This window comes from Periophthalmus magnuspinnatus, chromosome 4 (genome assembly GCF_009829125.3).
Source record: "Periophthalmus magnuspinnatus isolate fPerMag1 chromosome 4, fPerMag1.2.pri, whole genome shotgun sequence".
Lineage (NCBI taxonomy): Eukaryota > Metazoa > Chordata > Actinopteri > Gobiiformes > Gobiidae > Periophthalmus > Periophthalmus magnuspinnatus.
The window spans coordinates 30,723,318-30,739,198 of record NC_047129.1 but is presented as its reverse complement, the minus strand read 5'-3'; the positions used below and the strand labels follow the sequence as shown (position 1 = coordinate 30,739,198).

Sequence of the window (15,881 nt, the reverse complement as noted above, 5' to 3'; positions counted from 1 at the left end):
TAACATCGCAGAAAGCTCCAAAAAGTCTGTAGATTAGGACAGGAGGCCCCAAAAGCTCATGAAAACATACTCTCTGAAAAGCACCATTATCCAGGCCACAGTGAAACATGAAGATGAAACATGACGTATTATCACCGGCGAAGTTTAACGGGAGGCAGGGATGACACTGCCTCCCCTGGTGACTTTAATGTGTAATTACAATTATGAAAAAAATGCTTCAAAGAGATGGGAAAAAAATAAATGTATTATGGACATTTATTTGACAAAACATCTGATATTTTATTATATTTACATTTATTTGTTTTTTATTAAGTAAATACCTCCTCTTTAATACCCCATAGAAGTAAATACCTCCTCTTTAATACCCCATAGAAGTAAATACCTCCTCTTTAATACCCCATAGAAGTAAATACCTCCTCTTTAATACCCCATAGAAGTAAAATACCTCCTCTTTAATACCCCATAGAAGTAAAATACCTCCTCTTTAATACCCCATAGAAGTAAATACCTCCTCTTTAATACCCCATAGAAGTAAATACCTCCTCTTTAATACCCCATAGAAGTAAATATCTCCTCTTTAATACTCCATACAAGTAAATACCTCCTCTTTAATACCCCATAGAAGTAAATATCTCCTCTTTAATACCCCATACAAGTAAATACCTCCTCTTTAATACCCCATACAAGTAAATACCTCCTCTTTAATACCACATACAAGTAAATACCTCCTCTTTAATACTCCATAGAAGTAAATACCTCAGGCAGAGGCTTGGGGAAATTCAAAAGCAGAATCTAATGCAAAGTTTAATGGAGAGTCTAACAAATTGAGATTACTCCAGTGTTTTAAATCCTCTCTGAGTGGATGTCACACTGTATGAAAGAAGACTATTGAGAAGAAATGTGGCCTTGACCAAAATGTAACAAAAATGTACAAATATATGATTCAGTTGAACAAAATTCCCCACAAATCTTTATCAAAATCGATACATTGAGCTTTTATTAGATCTCAAAATCTACGCAAAATACTTTTACTTTTTACTCTCTAAGTGCGTTTTTAAACTGGTGCTTTTTACTTAAGTAGATTTTTGCATGTGATATTTTTACTTGAGTTGTTATTTTATTTTATTTTTTTCCTCTGGTTAAATTAAGTACTTCTTCCATCGCTGCTCTAAAGGCAGGCAGCCCCTGCAAAAAAAAAAAAAAAAAAGATAATTTAAGTGTGCGGAAAGCTGCGACTGTAAAGAATGAACACGAGAGGGCGGTGTTTCTCCATGGATTTTTATGGTTTATAAAATCCATTTTTGTTGCAAAAGATGACAATCTACCGTGTTTGCAGCCCCTGAAAGAAAAGTATTTATGTATTTATGTGTTTGTTTGTGTGTTTGTGTGTGTGTTTGTGTGTGTGTTTGTGTGTGTGTTTGTTTGTTTGTTTGTTTGTTTGTTTGTTTGTTTGTTTGTTTGTTTAATATTATGATATTACATGTAACTTCTTCAAGTCAATTTTCTCAATTAATTTCTTTTTGTCCATGAGCTGATAAAAGGGAACTATGAGAACTATGAAGCTCATGGGGAAATGAAACATTAATGGAAATCTGAAACTCACTTATTTTCAGTCAAATTAACCATTCTGAGAAGAATCTGGACCAGTTTGTACTTCCCTAAAATGGAAAAAAAATTAAAAATTTTTTTTTCTTTTAAACCTAATTAAAAGTCCCTAAACCCCATTTTTAGAGAGATGTGCTTCAGCTTTATGTCAGAACTGTCAGGGGTTTAAAAAAAGAGAGATTTAATGGATTGGAAGATGATAAAAGGGAGAGGCCAAATGACACATTAAAAAAAATATTTTATTTTTTTTCTTGATAAGATTTGTTATAAAATAACCAGCCAGGTTTGTGGAGGGACGGGATTTAAACACATTACATTATTTCTCTTAACTTCAAGGTTTGACCAGTGAACATGAAATAATAAAAAAAGCATTAGCACAAACAACAGTCTAATGAACTCTATTAGTAAACAAAATATGAAATGCAACAATTGATACTTTGCAGGTGATGTCATCAACATTTCCTAGGGGTGTAAAGCTAACAGGAGGCACTGCTCTGACTGTAATCTAAGCTTTAGTTTAACACTGACCCAAAAGAATGGAACTACTACAACAGACGAGCTGATTTGTGCTGTTAAACGAGCAACTCAAACAAACACTCAAATAACACTACAGTCACAAGCTAGCTAGCATTAGCTAACAGTTTTTTTTTTGTTGAAAATCAAACACGTAAACAGATGAACGCTCGTATTGATCACAGCCTCCTGAAAAAGTGTAGTTTAAATCAATTTTTCATTTTTCCTTGCGTTTTCAGACTATCTTAAAACTTGTTTGGGCAGTGTTTGCTAACGTGTGCTTTATGTCACCATGGAAACGGCGGGACATTCCACATCCATGTAGAAAACCCCCCACACGATGTCACTGCAAAGTATCAATACTGTTTAATCTGTAAAAATACTCTTGATGATATAAAAACAAAAATATAGAAAAAAAACAAACTTCGAGGAAATAAAGTACCGGTAAGTTACTATTTTGCTGTGGCATGTTATAAAGTGCACTATGGAATTTTTCTGGTGAGTTTCTGCTTGTCCCATGGAGATGTTTTTACTGTGCCTGGAATGTTCCGCAGTATGGCATTAAACGTATCTGTCCTACATTTACTCAATAACAAAAGGTGATGTCATCCTTAAAACTAACTTGAAAAACACACAGCAGATCTGACCTGTAACTTGCCTGGTGGCGTCGCCCGCTTGTTTCCATAGAGATAGACAAGTTTAATGCCCTACTGTGGAACATTTCAGGCAAAGAAATTACATATCTATGGAATACCAACCAGAAAAAGTTACATAGTGCATTTTTTCATACATTTTCATACATGTTTTGTCTTTTACATCGCTCCGTAATAAACTTCGTGTTGCGTTCACAGACAGTGGTACGTTCGTGTTGCGTTCACAGACTCTCGTAGCCGGTCCTGCGTCGGTCTCTGACGATGACGTACGTCAGCAGAGCGATGAGGAGCAGCCCCACTATCACCCCCCCGATGATGATGGGGAGAATGCGCTTGTTATAGTCGGCCCAGCACTCCACCTCTGACACACACAAGAGGAAACGTAAAACAAACAAAACAAAAACAAAAATGGAGTCCGCACAACAGCCAGAGGGTAATTTGTGTTGTTATTGGTCTTTAAACACGCTCTTGAGTATGTTTGCTTTGGCATTTCATGTTTTAGAACTTAAAATAATGGCTAATTAAAGAACCATACATTATTTCACAGCTTCAGCGCTAAACATAATGAGATGTGGTGCAGCTTTTTGCCATCTACTGGCAACAAATGGAATTACATATGGAAAAAAAATATTTGCTAATAACGAACATGCCCTATATGTTCATGTAAGCACGCAGGATAAAAATTTTTTTGATTGATTTGACAGCAGAAAAGCTTTGAAGGAATTTGTTGATGAGTTACAGACTTAAAACTGTGCGGGGTTTCACCTATGACGTAACAATCCTGAGAAGGATTGCTACGTCAGGATTGTTACGATTGGAGAAGAGGTGGGTTTTCAGTCTAGTCTTAAACTGCAAAGGACTTTTTATAATGGCACCACACTCTGAAAATATATAACTTTAACTTGTTTACACTGAAAGAGAAGAACTTTGTGCCAGTTTTTTTTATGTGGATAGACACAGTAATTAGATATTAACTGTAAACCAGGTCAACAAATCTGCAATCTGACAGTTAAAGGGCTCATGTTACACTATTTACACTATTTACACTATGTTATGATGTTGTTTCCTCATCACAAACAGACCTGGAGTAATACAAGACCTTTAAAGTAAAATTCTACCATGAAAACTAAGGAGGACTCTTGCATATTGTGATGTAATAGCAGTAAACATAACCTCTTATAATGCACGGTTGGGTTTAATTACCTTTCCCGTACTGTCCCTTTGGCACGGAGAAGGCTTGCATTTGCAGAGGCACCAGTTTAAGGCGGAGCATAGAAGATAAGCGCAGAAGGATCTCAGAGTTACACTTAAAACTACGACCACCTTTAGAGACAAACAGCTTCTCATGGTCCACCACTCCCACGTAATGACCTGCGCACAGAAAACACAGATTTAAAGTGCACGTTTCAACCGCGCATTTCAACAAAACCTAGCGAGCATCATTGTATTTAAGTTAAGTCAAGTTTGAGTTTATCATTTTACTTCCTGGTTGGTGATTGCAACTTTTACCTAGCAACCGTAATGTAAACAAGGGCTAAAATGTGTCTAAATTGCACAATAATTTGGATTAAACGAATGAAAATAAATGACAACGCCTTGATTTTGTTTAATTGATGTTTAAACTATCAGAAAAATGCATAAATGTGCATAAATTGTCATCATACCCATAGTTCTCACTGCTACTTCCTGTTTTTTTTTTTTGTACTTCTCAACTTTTTTCCGTCAAACTGCCAACTGCCGAATCTTAACTGATGTAAAACTATAATAACGACTTCAGGTACTATCCACCAAACCAAGGAGTGATTAGAAAAAACATTAAAAGCTGACAAAAATATAAAGTATTCAAATGAGGGACTGTTTCTTACTTGTGCAGTTTTTGCAGACGGGGAGCGGATACAAGTGAGCGAATATCTTCGTCACGTAGTAAACGTTCTTGTCCTGCAAATACCAATAATAATAAATGTGCGTTTGATTCGTACAGTGCTGTTTTGGACACTCAGAGACGCTTCACAGTGGGTTATTTATACTCTCAACACCGCCCGGCCAAAAAAAAACCAGTCACAACCTGGATTTAACGAAACAAACAGGTCCAAGACTCCTGCAGTTGGTCCAGTCTAGAGACCTTTTTTTTTTTTAGTGGCGACGTTTTTTTTGGCCAGGCAGTGTATTATTGCAGACTGACAGAAGTGTGGGTGAAGTGTCTTGCCTAAGGACACAACAATAGGACCCACTGCAGCACCTGATACTTCCACCTAAGTTTTCAGGCCCTGCTTTGCGTAGCTTCTAACATCCGACGAGATCCGGCTTTAACAACGAGGTTTGACCAAGACTTTCCTTTAAAAATATAGAAGTTCCACCTAAATTCCATTAAGTTGAATTTGTTAATCATGATTTTTATTTGTGGTGAGTGACGCAGTCTGGTCAGTTTCTATGGTGATCTCTGAGGATCGACTCACCGTCAAACTTAAAAAAAAACAAAAAAACAAAACATTTGAGAACCTCGAGGAGACGTTATAGAACCATAGATTTACATAGATGTTTACAGTCTGGTGGGATATATATTGATATTTTTTCCAATGACGTCACACTGCGGATGTTTTACCTGTATCTCTATGGTAGAATGTTCTGCAGTTACCATGGTGACGCGATGCACACATTAGCGAACAGCCAAAAAAGCTTTAAGACAGTCAGAAATCTCACGAAAAAAAATGATAAAACAAATGGAAACAACACATTTTCAAGAGTTTGTGTAGGTTTTTGTTTGTTTTTTTCAACAAAAACGTGAAAATGACTAACCAAAAAACTATCGGCTAACGCTAGCTAGCTTGTGACTGTAGTTTTACGTTTGAGAGACTTGTTTAACGGCATAAATCCAGCTCACCTACTTTAGTTCCGCTTAAATCAGCTCCTTCTGGTCAGATTGTGTTCAATCAAAGCTCAGATTAAAGTCTAACCTAAGCCTCAGACAGAGCAGTGCTTACAGTTAGCGTGTTGATGATATGTGCAGTACCTTTAAGAAGTAGAACAGGAGACTGGCTGAGTTGTTGGGCAGAGTCAGAGACAGAATGGCGTTTTTTGCTCCACACGTCCCAGTCCGAACCACACGGGACGGGTCCAGACTGAAGTACCACGTCTACGAGAAAGAATAAGAGTTTTAGCTCGTTAAAAGTGAACGAAATTTTATGGTGAAGGTGGGTCCGCCTTCTGCTTGTCTCCATGGAGATGTTATGTCTGTTATGTCTGTTATGTTCCACAGTATGGCATTAAACATTAAGCAACTGTCCATTAAACACCTTTCCACTTGCACTTATACGGCTACATCAGTACGATCTCCATGGAAACAAACATGTGGCGAAACCTCCACCAGAAAAATGACATTATATTATACATTTTGATAAATAGTTGAGTAAAATGAGTAAATGAGTAAAAATGAGTAACATAGGCTTAATTTCTTGACATGAACTGGCAGATTAATACTTGAATTCCATGAGTGAGTGAGCACTTAGGTTCTGGGTATGATTGTGCCCACCGTTTTCTGTCATCAAAACAAAATATGCAAAAAAATTAATAAAATCCTCCAGTTAAGGTTTTCCAGAGCAAGACTAGCTCAAGATCAGTGTCGTCAGAGGGTCAAATGCAGAGGACACATTTCTCTACAGGGACAATAACGTGTATCTAAGTGCTCAGTTCCACCTTGTGATGTCATGAAGTGGTAGTTTTGAAGTTAACATCTACTTTTTACCTTCAGTTCTGTAGAAATTGGCAAATCCAGGGCTGAAATGATCCAAATGATTCTAGAAATGAAGGTGTGTGTAGTTTAAAAACACAGCGGAGTATTTCCTGTATCACCACATGATGACATCACAAGGTGGAACAGAGCGTTTTGAGTGTGAGAGAAGAACTCAGCCTAAATATGCAGGGTCTGTTTGCGTGTTAAACGTGTGCGAATGAAACAAAAAACATTAAAACAGCTCGGGGGCCGTTTAGCCGTTGTTGAGGTTGTTAAAGTGCGGAGCTTTGTGTCGCCGTGGTAATAGTCGCTGATGCAGAATCACTGTGGGGCCGAGAGTGTGGAGTCAGTGTCATGTTTTTGTGCTGAGCCGTGTCTCACCTTCTGCTCGAGAACCATGAACTCTGCTCCCAGCGTCACACGGATGCACGGAACGCCGGCCCGATCCCGCAGCATGTACGTCCCTGCAACACACACACACACTTTAAATATGAATAATGATAATGATAATAATAATAGTAAATATAAATTAATAATAATAATAATAATAATAATAATAATAATAATAATAATAATAATAATGGTAGTAAAATAAATAAATAAATAATAATAATAGTTAAAAATAATAATAATGGCAATAATAATAATAGTTACAAAATAATAATAATAATAATCATCATAATAATATAATAATGTTTTATTTAATAGGTGCCTTTCTAGAAACTCAAGGTCGTCTTACACAAATACACAAATACAAAAGCTTTAATAGAAAATAAATTTAAACTATACGGTGAAAACATGCAGTGAAACTTTATTATAGTTATTACACAAAGAAACATGGAAAAAAGTGCAACCCTTTTATTAAAGCTTGGACATAAAAAAGTCATAGAAATGAAACTTTACTAATGTTAAAGGTCCTATATTACGCAAAAATTGACTCGTGTAGCTTTAAGATGTGTTAGAATGTTGTTAACGCCTCAAAAACAGACTCTTTTTTTTCATTGACACGTGTTTAACTAACCCTTTATTATTAGTCTGTAACATCTCCAAAGCTCAAAACGCTCCGTTCCACCTTGTGATGTCATGAAGTGGTAGTTTTCAGGTTACATTTGACCTTTAGTTCAGTAGAGATTGGCAGTTCCAGAGCTGAAATTTTCCAAATGATTCTAGAAATGAAGGTGTGTGGAGTGATTTTTATTTGAGAAAAGAACTCAATCTGCAGAGTTTGTTCGTGTGTTAAACATGTGAATGAAACAAAAACACACAACTCCAGGTCTGTTTGTGATGAGGAAACGACATTAGAACAGAGATAAATATAGAAATTTAAACGTGTTACACCAAAACAGTACGGCTGTAGTCAAGCAAAGAAACTCTCGGTTGACTAAAGACATGTCCCGCTGATCGAGCAGTCGACTGAAAAGGGGGCGTGGCAAAAGCTCTCAAAACTATCACGTATCTCTGTGTATCTGACTCAAACTGCACTCACAAGACGACACCTGCAGGGGGAGTTCAACAATTTATGCAGAAATCAAAATTAAATGACTTAAACTTTACAAAATCATTGATGCAAAACTTGATAGACACTCTCGACAAACACAATTAATCAACTAAACAAGCCCTGCAAACAGTTTGTGGAAAAAATCACAAGTTAAAGGTCCTATATTGTGCAAAATTGACTCAACAGCTTTGCTAACAGCTACACTTTTACCTTTAGTTCAGTAGTAGATCGGCAATTCCAGATCTGAAATTATCCAAATGATTCTAGAAATGAAGGTGTGTGGAGTTTAAAAGCACACCGGAGCACTTCCTGTATTACCACATGATGACATCACAAGGTGGAACAGCCATGTTTGTCATGAGGACAACAACATTATAACATAGATCAGTAAATAGAGTAATACGAGCTCTTTAACTGACACGTGTCACCTGGTATTTTTGATTATCACGTCTGTCTTTGTGGCGTGTAAAGTCACAACAAAAATCTCATCCTGTATTGGATTTTTTATAAAAGTACACACTGACTACAGACGCTAAAACACTAGTAATAAAAGGCAGTAGAAGTTATGAAATATAGAAACAAACTAAACCCCGGTGGCAGTAAACATAATTCTACAACCGCAGAGGCTCAATACAAACTCAGCTTTATGTTTTAATGGAAGACACGGGTTGGGATTTAATAAATTTTCTTCTTCCGACTCCTTTTCGAGCTTAAATAAGAAAAAATAATATGTTAAGTGAGCTGTACTGGCGTTCATTCTGATGCTTTACGACTTCCTTAAATGGTAGACGGTCACATTTTATATATCGCTTTTCCACCTACAAGTCTCTCAAAGCGCTTTACATCAAGGACCCACTCACACATTCACACATCAGTGCACACAGACACTGGGGGCGAGGTGGGTCAAGTGTCTTGCCCAATGACACAACAACAGCATTTATGTGTGGGAGGTGGAATCACACTGGCAACATGTGGATGTGACCGCTCAGTGATGTTTGACAGTAGCAGTATAATAATAGCATGTGTTTGTGTATGTGTGTGTGTGTGTGTGTGTGTGTGTGTGTGTGTGTGTCTGTGTATATGTAGGGGTGTGTGTGTATGTGTATATGTACATGTATGTGTACGTGTATATGTATGTGTACGTGTATATGTATGTGTTCGTGTGTGTATGTGTGTTTGTGTATGTGTAAATGTGTGTGTGTATGTGTGTATATGTATGTGTATTTCATTGAATTATTTGAGGAGCTTGATAAAGTGGAGGTTAAGACTTTCATCAGTGGACCTCTTCCTACCATAGACAGAAGGAAGATGAACAAATTTACCCGGCTGCTTCAGCTGAACACATGGCTGTTCAACGAATGTGCAGCCAGAGGACTGCACTACATTGAGAACTTTGATCTTTTCTGGAAACGAGAGGACCTGTTCAAGGGAAATGGCCCGCACCTGAGCAGAGGTGGAGTAAGAGTGTTGACGGATAACCTCCTCCACGCTCTGAGAAACCGGCCTGGACAGGGTCCTGGGCCAGTGAGAGAAAAGAGGAATGAGAGAAGCATTCCTGCTGCACCAACCACAGACCAAGCCAATGTGTCAGCACCACCAGCAGCACCACAACTACAACCACCACCTCCCCCAGCGAAGGAGTCACCACCAGCAGCACAACCATCTCCCCCAGCGAAGGATTCAGCTGCACCACCACCTCCCCAAGAGAACAAGTCACCCCTGCCCACAGACCAACCCTGGGCCCCCTTTGCTACATCCACTCCCTCTAGGGACTCCTCACTCTCCTTTTCCTCCCCACCTTCACCTATGGCCCTTCCCGACCATCTAGAAAGTCTCATCAGATCAGGAATTAAGATGGCTCCTCTCACACCTAATATAGAGCGATCAAGAGTTCTGGCATCAACTATGCTGAACTCTTCCCCGTACCCACCTATCCCCCCTCGTCTTTCACGCAAACTCCCCCCTGCTCCGCCTCCTCGGCCCTCACCTGGTCCCTCACCCAAACTCCCCCCTGCTCATTCACCTGGTCCCTCACCCAAACTCCCCCCTCCTCGCCCTTCCCCCAGAGCTGTTATCAACAAGAGCTAGGACACACAGGGCCTCTGCTGTCTCAGGACATACAGTCATGATAAAGATAATATCATGCTGAGGCCCTGTGATGGAGCTATATCTACAGTTACACCGCGTAGACTGATTAACAGAAGGACAGTTAGACTGTCCAATCAGAGATATTTAGTTCACATTCCCTGTAAGAAGATAACATCCAGTCCTACTGAAACTAATCTGAAACTTGCTGTGCTCAATGTCAGATCTTTATGTAACAAGTCCTTTTTAATTAATGATTTTATTTCTTCTTTTAGTCTTGACTTTATGTTTTTAACTGAAACATGGCTCGACAAAAACACAGGTAATGCAATTCTAGTGGAATCAACTCCACCCAACTTCAAATTTGAATCTGAAACACGAGTAAACAAAAAAGGTGGAGGTGTGTGCGCATTTTTTAGAGATAGTTTAGTTACTCACAGATTGTCATTTGGAGTGTTTTCATCTTTTGAGTATGTTTCATTCAAAATGGAGCTAAAACAATCCCCCTCCATACTCTACTTAGTCATATACAAACCTCCCCAGCACTGTCTGAGTTTTATTGATGATTTTACTGAGATGCTTTCAGTCATATGCACAGACTTTGATGGTTTAGTCATTACAGGTGATTTTAATGTACATGTGGATAATGTGTTTGACAGGAACGCTAAAGAGCTCAGTTCTGTCCTTGAAACCTTTGGCCTGACTCAGCATGTCAGCGAGCCCACCCACAACAGAGGACACACTCTGGACCTGCTCATTACAAAAGGAGTAAATATTTCAAATGTCAATGTGGTGGATGTTGCTCTGTCTGATCATTTCTGTGTCTTCTTTGACCTGTCTGTTATTCCCAAACCAGCGGCTGGTCCTGCAGTTGTTCGAAGGAGACACATAAATGATAACACAGGTGCACTGTTCATGGAAATGATACACTTTGAAAATGCCTCATGTTCTGATGTTGATGATTTGTTGAACTCTGTAACTTCGAGTGTTTTGAATGTTCTGGACACCATTGCCCCGATGAAGGTTAAAATGGTTAAAGATAAGCAGAAAGCGCCATGGAGGAATGATGACTCGGTCAGGGCACAGAAAAGGGAGTGCCGGAGGGCCGAGCGGGAATGGCGCAAGTCAAAGCTCCAGGTTCATTATGAGATTTACAGAGAAAAGATGCACATGTACAACCACAGTTTATGTAGAACAAGGCAAAGGTATTTTTCTGACATTATTGGAAGTTGTAGTAACAACTCTCGTATCCTGTTTGCAACGGTAAACAGATTAACAAACCCCCCAGCTCCACTGCCGTTAGAACTAATTTCCACATCTAAGTGCAATGAGTTTGCAGTATTCTTTAATGACAAGGTTCAGGGTATTAAAAATGCCATAAATTCCACAACACAAATAACAACCCAGCACCCACCTAGACACTTAGAGCTGACTCACTTTACACCTGTAACTGATAAAACTGTCCACCAGTCTGAGTTCATCTACATGCTGCCTCGATGTGCTACCCACTAAATTTTTAAAGTCTGTGCTCAACAGTTTGTTGTCACCACTCACTCACATAGTTAATATGTCACTTCAATCTGGAACATTCCCAAGTGCTTTGAAAACTGCGGTTATCAAGCCTCTCCTAAAGAAGAGCAGTCTTGATGCCACAATATTGAACAATTATCGACCAATCTCAAATCTGCCATTTTTAGGCAAAGTCCTTGAAAAAGTTGTTTACCAACAGCTTATTAACTTCCTCGAAATGAACAACTCCTTTGATGTTTTCCAATCAGGTTTTAGACCCACCACAGCACTGAGACTGCTCTTATCAAGGTGACAAATGACATCCGCCTGAACACTGATGCAGGCAAAGTCTCAGTCTTGATCCTGTTAGATCTGAGTGCTGCTTTTGACACTGTTGATCATGGGATCCTCTTACAGAGACTGGAGGACTGGGTGGGCATCTCTGGTACGGCACTAAACTGGTTCAAGTCCTATTTAGAAAACAGGGAGTACTTTGTTGAAATTGGAAAATGTATATCAGATAAAATGTCCCTGACCTGTGGGGTGCCCCAGGGTTCAATCCTGGGACCCCTGCTGTTCAATCTCTACATGCTGCCATTAGGCCAGTTAATACGCAGCAATAATGTGTCTTACCACAACTATGCAGATGACACTCAGATCTATGTCTCACTAGCAGCAGGTGAATATGGACCAGTGGATTCACTCTGCCACTGCATCCAACAGATCAGTGTGTGGATGCAAAACAACTTTCTCCAGCTAAACTCAGACAAGACTGAAGTTATCATCTTTGGCCCACAGAAACATAGAGAAAGTGTCAGCAGTCACCTCCAGTCTCTCTCTCTAAAACCTTCAAATCAGGCTAGAAATCTAGGGGTAATAATGGACTCAGACTTGAACTTTAACAGCCACATCAAATCAATAACATCTGCAGCTTTTTACCACCTAAAAAACATTGCAAAAATCAAAGGTATACTGTCAAAGCCAGACTTAGAGAGACTTATCCATGCATTTGTCTCCAGTAGGTTAGACTACTGTAACGGCCTGCTCACTGGCCTCTCCAAACGAGCCTTAACACAGCTGCAGTACATCCAGAATGCTGCTGCTCGGGTCCTGACTAGAACCAGGAAGTATGAGCACATAAGTCCTGTGCTCAGGTCTCTGCACTGGCTTCCTGTAGCTCAAAGAATAGACTTTAAAGCAGCTCTGCTTGTGTATAAGTCTCTCCATGGCCTAAGTCCAAAGTATATCTCCGACATGTTAGTGCCATATGAACCATCTCGCAATTTGAGGACTTCAGGGATCGGCCTCCTGCTGGTGCCCAGAGTCAGGACTAAACATGGGGAATCAGCGTTTAAATTTTATGCAGCTAAAACTTGGAACAGTCTTCCTGAAGATGTGAGACAGGCCTCTACTTTGACAATGTTTAAATCCAGACTCAAAACAGTTCTGTTTAGCTGTGCATATGACTGACAGGTTTTTATTCTGCACTCTTCTCTTTTAATGTTGATTTTATGATGATTATTTGTGATTATTTATGTTTGATTTGTGTGATTTTAATATCTTTCTTATTCTGTAAAGCACTTTGAATTACCTTGTGTACGAATTGTGCTATACAAATAAACTTGCCTTGCCTTGCCTTGCCTTGTGTATATGTACATGTATGTGTACGTGTGTGTGTGTGTATGTGCATGTTTATGTGTATATGTGTATGTGTATGTGTATATGTATGCGTATGCGTTTGTGTATGTGTTTGTGTATATGTGTGTGTATATGTATGTGTATTTGTATGTGCATGTATATGTGTGTATGTTTATGTGTATATGTATGTGTATGCGTTTGTGTATGTGTATATGTATGAGTATGTGTGTGTGTATTTGTATGTATATGTATGTGTATGTGTTTGTGTATATGTATATGTATGTATATGTGTGTGTATGTTTATGTGTATGTGTATATGTATGTGTATATGTGTGTGTGTATGAGTATGTGTTTGTGTACATGTATGTATATGTATGTGTATGTGTATGAGTATGTGTTTGTGTATATGTATATGTATGTATATGTGTGTATATGTGTGTGTGTACAGTATACACAGGCTGTAGTACCTGTGGGAGGGATGGACTCTTGAGGCTGTAGTACTGGTCTGTAGATGAGTCCTGAACTGTTACTGTCCAGACGCTCTCCTGATAAAAACACAAACACAGGACACGTCTCAACATTATGATCACGACAATAACTTTATATAAACACGATTTTACCAGCCACAACCTCAGACAGTGCAAAGAAGTGTCTGTTTTAATGTTCTTGTCTTGATTTACAGACACAATAGTGAAATAAAAACACCAGGATCATGTAGAGCGGGTTAATACGAACATTTAAGACCAAAATGATGAGATTCACTGCAGAAATTACAGAGAGAAGATGTTTTTTCAGTGTAAAATGTCTGAAAAGCAGCGGTTCGTGCTTCAGCTGTGTCTATTTATATAAACAGTCTACGGTCACAACACAAAGAGAAAAGCAGGTCACACCGTAATAATAACACATAATCTCAGAACATCCACAAAAGTTTGATTTTTTTCAAGATAAATGAACATTATTTCTTTTCTTTTTTTAAATACAAACGTCACTTGTGCAAAAGTCTCTGCCCTTTGACCTCATCATGAAACGCCTTTTACCATGAGTTTGAGCTTAAATAAAGTCGTAGTGGAGGCATCACGGGGGCGTTCAGGAAAACCACAGAGCATAAAGCACAAAAGCACAGAGCGGCCCATGTGTCATCACCTCACAAGAGCCTGAACTTTCAGTTTGATCAGTACAGTCCACTGAAGTAGAAACTTATTCATATATTTGTTTGTTTATTGAAGAATGCCTGTAAAAATAATACACATATACAACATAACTGGTCGGTTTTGTACTCGCAGACGGGCGGAAAACGCTGATTTCACTGTTGATCAAATGGTTTTATCAAATATATCCACAGGTAAATTCAGACGTGGAAGTATCGGTACTCAGTTTCGTTATTTAAAAATACTGTTAAAAAAATCTGTAAAAGTGTAGATACTGCAGCAAAAAAAAACCTCAAGAAAAGTTAAAATATCACATAAAAAATCTACGCGAGTAAAAGTATGAAAGTACCTGTCTAAATATGTACTTAAAGAGTAAAAAGTAAAATCATTTTGTGCAGATTTTTGAGATTTGAGATATAATAAAGCTTCAATATAGTGATTTTCATAAAGATTTGTGCTGAATTTTGTGCAACAGAAACAACTGAAATGATAAAGTAAAGTACAGATAAAGTAAAGTACAATTAAAGTACAGATAAAGTAAAGTACAATTAAAGTACAGATAAAGTAAAGTACAATTAAAGTACAGATAAAGTAAAGTACAGATAAAGTACAGATAAAGTAAAGTACAGATAAAGTACAGATACAGTAAAGTACAGATAAAGTACAGATAAAGTAAAGTACAGATAAAGTAAAGTACAATTAAAGTACAGATAAAGTAAAGTACAGGTACCTCAAACTTGGACTTAAGTACGGCGCTTTTTAAAAACTTTTACTTCATTATGTTCCACCTCTGCGTATATTCAAGTACAGATATAGAAAAATGCATGTATCATGGTCTATGTGCAGTACTTCCCTTTGTTTTTGTTTGTGTTTGTGCAATTTAAGCAAAGACATATTTTAAGAAAAGTTTTATGTACAGTATTGTGAAAGTCTGTTTTATTGTGACACTTTTAATGATACAAAACAGACTGAGTAACTGTTTGAGTAAGAGGATGGTGTAGGTTTATGTTTGGTTTGGGCTAGTTTAGTCCCAAAGCCTGAATCATTCCTAATAAACACGTCTTTGTCATGTTTTTATTAAGGCTAATTGAAGTATATAGTTTTTATTAAGTGTAACTGTAAGGTGTGTAGAAGTACTGCCACTGAAAGAATACACGATCCACATCAATAAAATACATTTGAAAGTGTGAATATTTGTGTATTTTACCTGAGATGAGAGCGCAGAGCAGGAGCAGACAGGTGCAGAGGGCAGGTGCAGGAGCCATGATGTGTCTGAGCCAGGATCAGAGCATAAGAGCCAGAGAGAACAGGAGCCAGAGGAGCCAGAGGAGCCAGAAGAGCCAGACTCAAGAGGAGCCAGTGGAGAGGAGCCGGTTGAGTCTGTGGTCTGACTGTGAAACGGCTCGACTCTGAGAGGAAATGATGAGACAAAACCGCTCTCACACTAAAAATACCCACACTGACACTGTTTGACATACCACTGACTTAAAGTGGCACTATGT

General features: G+C 38.4%; 1 protein-coding gene across 1 annotated transcript; it reads right to left on the bottom strand.

Moving 5' to 3' along the window:
* Window positions 1-2,445: 2,445 nt before the first annotated feature.
* On the bottom strand, window positions 2,446-15,718 carry lamp3 (lysosomal associated membrane protein 3). The gene is made up of 7 exons (XM_033965253.2): window positions 15,587-15,718; window positions 13,699-13,776; window positions 6,883-6,965; window positions 5,782-5,904; window positions 4,637-4,709; window positions 3,975-4,142; window positions 2,446-3,132 (listed from the first exon to the last, which is right to left on the bottom strand). Exons 1-7 carry the CDS (start codon window positions 15,642-15,644, stop codon window positions 2,993-2,995), a joined length of 723 nt encoding a protein of 240 aa, XP_033821144.1. The 5' UTR covers window positions 15,645-15,718; the 3' UTR covers window positions 2,446-2,992.
* Window positions 15,719-15,881: the final 163 nt, after the last annotated feature.